Genomic DNA, 11,789 nt, shown 5'->3' on the forward strand with positions numbered 1-11,789 from the left:
AGTAAATCTCTTTTGCATCATTGCCATTGCCTTTTAGTATTATGGAGAACAGAACTGTGCACTGTGTTCCAACTCAGGTCTAATCATGGTCCAATACAATGTTGCTAAAGTTTTGCCTTTTTAATTCAGGTTGTATTGGATTTCAAGGTTATTAGGGGAGCTGACAAAATGGATCCAATCACTGCTACTCTGTACAGCTCAATAACTTTGCTAGTTACGCCTTACAGTCCTTTATATGCTTGATCAATATCAACAGAGGACACAAGGGGTTAAATCTTAGCCCACAATCCCAAAGGATGGTTAGTAAATGGTATCTGCTCCATAGAACCACCAGTGGTCGGTGCCTGCAACTACATTGTGACGGTTGACATAGCAAAACTGAATGGGAAACATTTATGCAACGATTTACAATAGTAACTGCTGATTGAAAAGTGTGACCAAAGATAGGGGTGATTGAAAATAAAGTTAATAAAAAGGAATAATGTACACAAGATGAAGGTTTGGAATATTTGGGAGAGGGGTCGGTGGGGGGGTGTGTGGGGTGTACTGGGGATGGTTGAGTTCAATTAGGAAGTTGGGTGGAATATTTTCAACCAAAGGAATAGGGCTACCAGGCAAGGCCATTAATGTGGGTTTGCAAACGAGTTCAAGAGACCATTGGATGGAGTTTCTAGAGAAGAGATTGGGATCAATGGTGAGGTGATGGGTTGATTTTTGAAGTGATGAGCCCTTCAACTAATGGCTTTTTCCTGCCACTGATATTCTTTACATTCTTCAGATGCATTTGACACTAGCTTGCTGCCAGTTGTTAATGGGTCTCCCATTGAACGATGCCAATCCTGTGAGCTCAGAGGCTGAAACCCTCGGCTACTGTCGAACAAGCACACGAAGGAATTCTGGAAGAGGATAGCAATGGAGGCAGTTGGAGTGGACGGGATTAAGGAGCTGGTGTGACAATGAGACGTGTTTTTGGAAAGCAGAGATTGAGGGATACGAGGATAAGAATCACTGTCCATGTTCTGGTACATTATGTCAAATTGCTCAGCACTGTTTAATGGGCAAACTATGATTTTTACAACAACAGAGAACGAATTCTGAGTAGATTTAAGCCTTTGTGCAATAGAACCACCAATGATGCCTTCTATCCAATAGTGAGGAGGAACTGGTGAGGAAGGAATGAGCTTGAGGTGGATTGTTGCACGTATCTGTTCCTAAACATTCAGTCTGGTTAAGTTGAAATGTTGTGTTAATGCCAAGAAAAGATATGTTTGCAATCTGAGAACGATCTTTTCTTTCTCCTCACACATAGTAGTTCATCCTAAGGGACCGGTGATTGCAGCCATAAAGTACTTCTGGTGACCAAACCCCACCTCCCCACAACAACAACCCCCCTCCAGCCCCTCCCAGAACACCCCCATCCCCCCTCCACCCCAACGCCCACACTCCACCCCACGCCCATCCATTCACAACACAGAAATGAGCACTGAGCCTTTCAGTGCAACTATCAGACCTATTGGAGCTATTGTCATAGACTCTGAGATATTTAAGCTAAAGCTCTCTAACTTTCATGTCAGCAACTTTGAAATGTTCTGGATTATGGAATATTGGGGGTGCAAACAGCTATTTTGAATAACCATCCTTCTAATGTATTCTACAAAGCCTTGCTTTCATATACAATGATCGCAAAACTTGCAATTTCCCATCTGAAATGCTAATATTTGCCTTTGCTGGGACCAGGCTTCCTTTTAAGGGATTCCTGATGATGGAGTTAGAATGATGATGCTAATCCTGATTTGCCAACAACAGACTCTTACCTTCAGCTGTGTTCCTGAGCGAGTTGGAGAGAGGCAGTGAGAGAGGAAACAAAAAGGGAAAAGTATTGTTAGTATCTTACCTCCCTGCTGAATCCCATCTCTGTATATGCTGGCTTCTCCCACCTTCCCTTGCAGGTTATTTTTTACCTACCTCCCACCTCGCACCCTATCCCCACCCCACCCCACTCCGGCCAACAGAAGAGGTCATTGCTAGAGATATTGGACATTCCCGGCAGAATCCTTGGTGTTCTGCCGGAGAACTTCCAGCCCTTTTGGGTGTAACCCCTCCCCACCCACCAATCCACACCGATCACCCACAGGTAGAGTCAGGGCTACAAGTGCAGCCTTAAATACCCTGCCTGGAGCTGGCATCAATCATGCCACCTGTGGGCCAGATTTTGGAGGAGGGGGGGGCTGTGTGAAAGCAGCCTGGAGGATACAACAACAACTTACATTTGCTTATCGCCTTTAAACACAGAAAAAAGAAAGGCCCTGAGCCCCGTCTCGGAGGTATGGTGAGGGAAATGGACTCGGGAGCCAAAGGTGGGGGGGGAAGAGTTGTTAGGGAGGAGTGATCATAAGCTCACACAGACAGGAGGTGGAAAAGCAGAGATAATTCCAGAGTGCGTGACCCTAATGCGGAGAGTAGGGGGAGGCAGGGAGAGAGAGGGAGAGTGGAATGAAGAGTTTGGCAGGGGGGTGGGGTGTGGTGGAGGGGAATGTCCACCTCAAAGGGCTTAATTTCCTCTCAATGAGAAAAAGACTTGCATTTATATAAGCTGCCTTTCGTGACCACCGGACATCTCAAACCACTTTACAGCCAATGAAACAGTTTCTGGAGTGCAGCCCCTGTTGTAAGGTAGGAAACGCGGCAGCCGATTTACACACAGCAAGATCCCACTCACAGCAATGTCCAGATCATCTGGGGTTTTGTTTTAAAAAAAAAAGTGATGTCGGCTGAGACATAAATATTGGTCAGGACTCCGGGAAGAATTCCCCTGCCCTTCTTGGAAATAATGCCAAGGGGTTAACGACTCCCTTAAAATAGCAAATGTGGAATTTTACAAGGACCGGCAATGTCTCACCAGAGGAATATTAACCCCAAACACTGGCTGAGACGGGCACCAGACGCCCACTCCCCTTGACTGTTGAGGGGGGCTAACACGGACACTTCAAAGCCCAAACTGCACGGAACCCTGTACATGCTCTCACCTCACAAGAGTGTATCGAGAGTGGAGATTGTAACTGATAGGCAAGGGATTATTACCAATACACAGATCAATCACAACCTGAAATCAAAGCAGCGAAATGAATTCTTCGCTGCAGCTCATTTGCAAGTTCACATCAAAGGGCCTTTCGTTTGATGGAGAAAGTCATCAGCACTCTGAAGAGGTGACGGTGTAATCAAACAGCTGCAGGGGCCTGGACAGGGGGCTCTCTCGCTCTCTCTCTTGTAATTAGGTGCTCATCAATAAGGGAAAATGTATCAGATAAAGATCAGAAAGCATTTGCGATCAAAGCCGGGGATTTTTTTTCTAAGTAATATTTTGCTCCGAGCACAACCTCTTGCAGACTCTCTGTTTCCTTAATTCTGCGAATCACAACAGTATTTATTTATACTCGTCTTTCGAGAATCATGCAAGTAATGAAGGGGACACAATAAAGAGGGTGACCTGCATTTTACATGCCTTTGATAATTTTCCCCCATTAAGCTCCCGACTCCTGCCTGGTGTGGTTCTACAGGTCCCTGCTACACTCTTCACAGTGACAGGTCAGCTCTCTTAACCAAGGTTTAGTTCGATTTTGTCCGAAGCCAGTGCGTGTTGGGGGGACTGGACGCTTTCTCAGAAGCTGCAGTCTTGCATGGGGGGGTTACTGAGTCCAACCATAGCACTGAGGCCAACAAATTAGATACAGACAAGTCATCGAGCCTGGAACCTCCCAAGCATTATGGCAAATAAATGTGGGCGCAGATGTGTGTGGTATGAGGGCAGGATCAAGCCCGGTTGTGAAGCAGCACATTGTTACGAATATATACAAAAAATACAAAAAACTGCGGATGCTGGAAATCCAAAACAAATACAGAAATACCTGGAAAAACTCAGCAGGACTGGAGTTCTGTTGAAGGGTCATGAGGACCTGAAACGTCAACTTTGCTCTTCTCCGCCGATGCTGCCAGACCTGCTGAGTTTTTCCAGGTATTTCTGTTTTTGTTTTGTTACAAATATAGAATGGTTTCTGCACAGAAGGAGGCCATCCGGCCCATTAAGCCCACGCCGGTTCTCTGCAAGGGTAATTTAGAAATCCCACTCCCCTGCCCTTCCCCCTGTAGCCCTGCTAACTTTTTCTCTTCATAGAATTATCCAATATCATTGGGTCCACGATTGACCCTACCCCCACTGCACTCTCAGGCAGCGCTCGCCAGATCCTAATCACTCACTGCGTAAGAAAGTATCTCATGTCGCCTTTAGTTTTTTTCATTTATCACCTCAAATCGCTGGTCTTCTGCCAATGGGAACGGTTTCTCCCTACCTACTCTGCCTGGACTCATGATTTTGAACACCTCTATCAAATCTCCTCTCAACCTTCTCTTCTCCAAGGAGAACCGTCCCAACTTCTCCAATCTATCCATGTAAGTGGAGTTCCTCATCTCTGGAACCATTTTTGTGAGACTCTCCCTTAGGTCTTCACATCCTTCCTAAAGTGCGGTGAGGTGAAGAGCCTTTTCCTAAATCTGGGAAACGGGCATGATCCCGGAATGCAGGAAGATCATACTGCAGTGGCACACAGTTAAGGGGATATTTCAGAATACACAGAAGAGATACATTCCAACAAGAAAGAAAAATTCCAAGGGGAGGACCCACCATCTGTAACTTAAAGATAGCCTCAAACTTAAAGAAAAAGCATATAATTGCGCAAAGATGGGTGACAGGTCAGAAGATTGGACAGAATATAAAAAACAGCAAAGAATGACTAAAAGATTAAGGAGGGAAAAATTAGAGTACGAGAGAAAGCGAGTTAGAAATGTAAAGACAGATAGTTAAGAGTTTCTATAGATATTTTAAAAAGAAAAGAGTTAACAAGGAGTTAATAATGGAAAATAAGGAGTTGATGAATGAATTGAACAGGTATTTTGCATTGGTCTTCACTATAAATAATACAAGTAAAACATCCCAGCAATAGCTGTAAATCAGGAAGTGGAAGGGAGAGAGGAACTCAAGAAAATTACAATCACCAGGGAAGAGGTATTGAGTAAATTGTTGGAGTTGTGGCCTGACAAGTCCCCAGATCCTGATGGATTTCATCCCAGGGTCTTAAAAGAAGTGGCTAGTGAGATAGTTGATGCGTTGGTTTTAATTTTCCAAAGTTCCCTAGATTCGGGGAAAGCTCCATTAAATTGGAAAATAGCAAATGTAACCCCTTTATTCAAAAAGAGTAGGAGACAGAAAACAGGAAACTGGAGTTTCAGTTACAAACAAGAATCTGCCATAGCGAAAATGTTAGAAGCTATTATCAAAGACATTACAACAGGGCACTTAGACAAATTCAAGGTAATCAGGCAGATTTGACATGGCTTTGTGAAAGGGAAATCATGTTCAACCAATTTATTGGAGTTCTTTGAAGTAACAACAGGTGCTGTGGATAAAGGAGAACCAGTGGATGTACTGTACTTAGATTTCCAGAAGGCATTTTATAAGGTGCCACATCAAAGGTTATTGCGGAAAATAAAAGCTCGTGGTGTAAGGAGTAAAGAGTAACATTTTGGCATGGGTAGAAGATTGGCTCGCTAACAGGAAACAGGGGGTAGGTATAAGTGGGTCTTTTTCTGGCTGGCAGGATGTAACGAGTGGTGTGTCACAGGGATCAGTGCTGGGGCCTCAACTCTTTACAATTTATATAAATGGCTTGGATTAAGGGACCGAGGGTACGGTTGCTAAATTTGCTGATGACACAAAGATAGGAAGGAAAGTAAATTATGAAGAGGACATAAGGAGGCTATAAAATGATATAGACATGTTGGGTGAGTGGGCAAAGATCTGGCAAATGGAGTATAATGTAGGAAAATGGGAGTTGGTCCATTTTGGCAGGAAGAATAAAAAAAGCTTATTATCTAAACAGTGAGTGATTGCAGAGCCCTGAGATGCAGAGATGGGTGTCCAAGCGCATGAATCACAAAAGGTTAGTATGCATATACAGCAGATAATTAGGAAAGCTAATAGAATGTTATCATTTATTGGGAGGGGAATTGAATATATAAGTAGGGAGATTATGCTTCAGTTATACAGGGCATTGGTGAGACCACATCTGGAGTACTGTGTACGGGATTGGTCTCCTTATTTAAGGAAAGATGTAAATGTGTTAGAAGCAGTTCAGAGAAGGTTTACTAGACTGATAGCAGGAATGGGTGGGTTGCTTTATAAGGATAGGCTGGACAGGTTAGGCTTGTATCCGCTGGACTTTAGAAGAGTGAAAGGCAACTTGACTGAAACATGTAAGATCCTGAGGGTTTTCACAGGGTGAATGTGGGGAGGATGTTTCCTCTTGTGGGAGAATCTAATCATGGCGTTGATGTTTCAAAATAAGGGGTCACCCATTTGAGACAGAGATGAGGAATTTTTTTTCTTTCAGATGCTCGATAACTAAACAATAGTCAGAGCTGTTGCTGGGCAAACTGAACAGGTGATGTACAATCAGGAGATGGACTGCTTCCTGCTAACTGCAAAACACCCACCACCAGAAAAAAAAGCTGATAGTGCCTTCCACAACCTCAGGACAACCCGAACCTCTTTACAGCCAATTAAATAACTTTCGATGTTTAGTCACTGTTGTAATATGGGAAATGCAGCATCCAATTGGTGCACAGCTAGCTCCCAAAAGCAACCGTGTGATAATGACCAAATCATCTGTTTTCATGATCTTGGTTGAGGGATAAATATTGGCCAGGACACTGGGGAAAGCTGATCTCCTAAACAGTGGCCCTGGGATCTTCTATACCCACCTGAGGACGCAGACATGTTTACATCTCATCTGGAAGACAACCCTTCCAACAGTGCAGCACTCCCTCAGTACTGACCCTTAACAGTGCCTCAGTACTGATCCTCCAACAGTGCAGCACTCCCTCGGTACTGACCATCCAACAGTGCAGCACTCCCTCGATACTGACCCTCTGACAGTGCAGCACTCCCTCAGTACTGCCCCTCGAACAGTGCAGCACTCCCTCTACTGACCCTCTGACAGTGCAGCACTCCCTCAGTACTGATCCTCCGACAGTGCAGCACTCCCTCAGTACTGACCCTCCGACAGTGCTGCACTCCCTCAGTACTGTCTATCCAACAGTGCAGCACTCTCTCAGTACTGACCCTCTGACAGTGCAGCACTCTCTCAGTACTGACCCTCCGACAGTGCAGCACTCCCTCAGTACTGACCCTCTGACAGTGCAGCACTCCCTCAGTACTGACCTTCTGACAGTGCCGCACTCCCTCAGTACTGACCCTCTGACAGTGCCGCACTCCCTCAGTACTGACCCTCTGACGGTGCAGCACTCCCTCAGTACTGACCCTCTGACAGTGCAGCACTCCCTCAGTACTGACCCTCCGACAGTGCCGCACTCCCTCAGTACTGACCCTCTGACAGTGCCGCACTCCCTCAGTAATGCATTGGGAGGTATAGCCTGGATGTGGTATAGGAGTCTCTGGTCATTCTGATTCAGAGGTGAGAGTGTCATCGCTTTTGTCTAAAAGTGTAAAACTCAAAAAGTTGTGGGGAACAAAATACAAACTGATGATTTAATGCAAATTGGTGTAAAAATCCTGCAGATCTGACAATGACACACAGTTACCCCAGCAACCAAATGGTTTATTTTTAATTCTAAACTGAGTGAGGATAGAATAGAATAAAACCAAAATAAAGGAAGACACTTTTCTTCCTTTATGTGTTGCCGAGCTCTGGAATCGTTCTGAAGACTTCAGTCATATCAGGCCAGTTATTTTCAGCTTGATTAAAAACCAAAAAGTGAAGGATTGACTCTGCTCCAGCCTTTTCTTCACTGTAAATCAATTGGATTTTTTTTACCTGTGGTTTTAATTGAGGCTTTTATCTCAGTTTGTGCCAAATTACATGCATCATTGCTGCTATTTGGAGCCCTGCTTGCTCAAGACTGACACAAATCCACCAATCTCACAGAAACTCTTCCATTTCCCTGGAGTCTCTCACCTCCTCAGGGGTCCCAAAGTGCCCTACCGCCAGCGTAGTCACTTTGCAATGTAGGAAACTCGGCAGCCAATTTGCGCACAGCAAGCTCCCACCAGCGGCCGATGTGATAATGACCAGATCGCCTGTTTTTGTGAGATTGATTGAGAGTAAATATTGGGGAAGGGCAGGGGAGAAACTCTGCTGCTCCTCTTGTAAATAGTGGGCCCTGGGACCTTCTACACCCGCCTGAAGGGGCAGGTGGGACCTTGCTTTAAGGTCCCACTCGATCAGTACTGACAGTACAGCAATCCCTCAGTACTGACCCTCTGACAGTGCAGCACTCCCTCAGCAGCGGCCGCCTAGCTTTATGTGCTGCCAGTAAGAAGCCTCCATTCTTTAAGGGAGCCCTGGCCCATTTCGAGGGACAGAGCCCACTCTACCATTCACACAACAGATCAGTTCATCTCCAATTGACCCGTAAATGGCCCTTGACTTATCTGTGACCCATAGACTATGTATGTCCACCTGAGTAGGCAGACGGGGCCTTGGCTTAGTTCAAAAGGATGCACCTCCGACAGTGCAGCACTCCCTCAGTACTGACCTTCTGACAATGCAGCACTCCCTCAGTACTGACCCTCTGACAGTGCAGCACTCCCTCAGTACTGACCTTCTGACAATGCAGCACTCCCTCAGTACTGACTTTCTGACAGTGCAGCACTCCCTCAGTACTGACCCTACCACATTGCAGCACTCCCTCAGTACTGACCCTCTGACTGTGCAGCACTCCCTCAGTACTGACCCTCTGACAGTGCGGCGCTCCCTCAGTACTGACCCTCTGACAGTGCAGCACTCCCTCAGTACTGACCCGCTGACAGTGCAGCACTCCCTCAGTACTGACCCTCCGACAGTGCAACACTCCCTCAGTACTGACCCTCCGACAGTGCAGCATTCCCTCAGTACTGGCCCTCCGACAGTGCAGCACTCCCTCAGTACTGACCCTCCGACAGTGCAGCACTCCCTCAGTACTGATCCTCCGACAGTGCAGCACTCCCTCAGTACTGACCCTCTGACAGTGCAGCACTCCCTCAGTATTGACCCACCGACAGTGCAGCATTCCCTCAGTACTGGCCCTCCGACAGTGCAGCACTCCCTCAGTACTGACCCTCTGACAGTACAGCACTCTCTCAGTGCTGACCCTCCAACAGTGCAACACTCCCTCAGTACTGACCCTCCAACAGTGCAGCACTCCCTCAGTACTGACCCTCCAACAGTGCAGCACTCCCTCAGTACTGACCCTCTGACAGTGCAGTACTCCCTCAGTACTGACCCTCTGACAGTGCAGCGCTCCCTCAGTTTTGACCCTCTGACAGTGCAGCACACCCTCAGTACTGACCCTCTGACAGTGCTGCACTCCCTCAGGTCTGTACTGGAATTTGAGCTCGAGTCTCTGTAGTGGAGCCCTGTGATGCCTCTCTTCCTATTCTGTTTGCTTCTCTCTATGTTACAAAGAGCCCAGCTTCCCCCATGAGCCTTCCACATGAACATGTCTTATGTGGTTGACACTCAACTGCCTGATGTTGCCTCGTGACCTACTCAATGAGGTCCATAATCACCAACATCAGGGCCAATGTGGATGTGCAAAAACAGCAGCTTGCATTGATAAAGAACATTGACTGTAGAGAGCCATCCCCAGGTGTGGAACAGGAGTGTTATCCCAACACAATCTGACATCGAGTTACATCAGGGTATATTAGGACAGGTTGGTCTAAGAGATGGGTTTTAAGCAGCATCTTAAATGAGGCAAGGGAGGTAGAGAGGAGAGGTTTAAGGAAGGAATTTCGCAGCCTAGGGCCCCGGTAGGTGAAAGCATGGCCCGATGGTGAAGCGATTAAAACTGGGGACGTGTAAGAGGCTGGAATCGGAGCAGCTCAGAGAATGCAGAGTTGTGGGGCTGGAGGAGGTTACAGAGATTGGGAGGGACAAAGCCATGGAGGGATTTGAAAACAAGGATGAGAATTTTAAAATACTGGCCTTGCCATTGACACTTAAATCCTGAGAATAGATTTAATAAAATGATCATGTAATGGGCAGTTGGCATAATCCTTTCCATCTGTTAGTGACACTGTCTACACCCAGTTGCGGTTAGCACCAGAACAGGAGGTCGAGTCTGCTTGAACTCTTTGCTCAGTTGGTCTCTGCTTAATTATTTCCTGCTGATCCTGCTATGCTAATTGAGACACTGGGCCAAGTTCCAGAATGCAGGAACCTGGATGAAAAACTAGTAGCGAGAAGATGGGGTTGAAGAGCCACTCGTGATTAGGTTTGGTAGTTATAAGGTGAACGGTGAAAGCTGAGGAAACCAGAGGGTGGTGAGTTCAAACCTCACCATGGACCTGCTGAGAGAGTGTTTATGGGAACATCACTGATCAAGGTCAGCATTTATTGCCCATCCTAATTACTCTCAGGAAGGTTACAGTCCACGTGAATTGTTGCCTTTCATATTGGCTTTGATACAACTTTTAGAGGTTTTACTGGCTCATTTCAGAGGGCAGTTAAGAGTCAACCACATTGTTGTGGGTCTGGAGTCACATGTAGGCCAGACCAGGTAAGGACAGCAGATTTCCTTCCCTAAAGGACATTAGTGAACCAGATGGGTTTTTACAACAATCAGATAGTTCCATGGCCACCATTGCTGATTTTTATTCAATTGAGTTTATATTCATTCCCAGTTGGTGTGGTTGGATTCACACTCCATTCTTTAGAGCAGTTATGGCTCCCTGGATTACTAGTCTAGTAACCTAACCACTATTCTCCCGTACCCAATGTTGAATTCAGTCGGTCGGTTGAGCTGGAGTATTCAGTCTAACCGATTCAGGAATGATTTTCAGGATCATGATCACATTTCTGCAGCTTCAAACCCTGGGACGCGATGAGTAGAACTAAACGAAAAATATCTCGGCCTCTGATACCAATTGCAAATTGGCAGAACCTGTATACTGGCTGTCTCCTATTCAACTAAAACACAGCAGAGTAGAGACGACCATTCAGCCCCTTGAACCTGTTCTGTCATTCAATGAGATCGTGGCAGATCTGTGTCTTAACTCCATCTACCCGCCTTGGGTCTGGAATCCTTATTTCCTTTGCCCAAGAAAAATCTACCAGTCTCAGATTTGAACGTTTCAAATGACACTCCCCAGCCTCAACCACAAGCTTTTCAAAACCTCTGAACATTCACTCCCTCCACCCCCGACGCACAGTAGCAGCAGTGTGTGTACCATCTACAAGATGCACTGCAGCAACTCACCAAGGCTCCTTCGACAGCACCTTCCAAACCCATGACCACTACCATCTAGAAGGACAAGGGCAGCAGATGCATGGGGACTCCGCCACCTGGAAGTTCCCCCCCCAAGCCACTCACCATCCTGATTGTTTTTTATTGGTTCATGGGATGTGGGCATCGCTGGCTAGGCCAGCATTTATTGCCCATGTTCAGAGCGCACTTAAGAGTCAACCACATTGCTGTGGGTCTGGAGTCACATGTAGGCCAGACCAGGTAAGGACGGCAGATTTCCTTCCCTAAAGGGACATTAATGAACCAGTTGGGTTTTTACAATAATCAACGATGATTTCATGGTCATCATCAGACTTTTAATTCCAGATTTTTATTGAATTCAAATTTCACCATCTGCCATGGTGGGATTCGAACCCGGGTCCCCAGAGCATTACCCTGGGTCTCTGGAATACCAGTCCAGTGACAATACCACTATATCGGCTGTTCCTTCA

General features: G+C 46.2%; 1 protein-coding gene across 1 annotated transcript in view; it reads right to left on the bottom strand.

The window, feature by feature from the left end:
- LOC144671305 (uncharacterized) overlaps positions 1 to 11,789 on the bottom strand; it is a 164,842-nt gene that overhangs the window by 16,629 nt on the left and 136,424 nt on the right. The window contains exon 17 of the mRNA XM_078533116.1: positions 1,815 to 1,828. Within this exon, the coding sequence (XP_078389242.1) occupies positions 1,815 to 1,828 (14 nt within the window). The remainder of the gene's footprint in view (positions 1 to 1,814; positions 1,829 to 11,789) is intronic.

Source organism: Cetorhinus maximus, chromosome 32 (genome assembly GCF_964194155.1).
Source record: "Cetorhinus maximus chromosome 32, sCetMax3.hap1.1, whole genome shotgun sequence".
Taxonomy (NCBI): domain Eukaryota; kingdom Metazoa; phylum Chordata; class Chondrichthyes; order Lamniformes; family Cetorhinidae; genus Cetorhinus; species Cetorhinus maximus.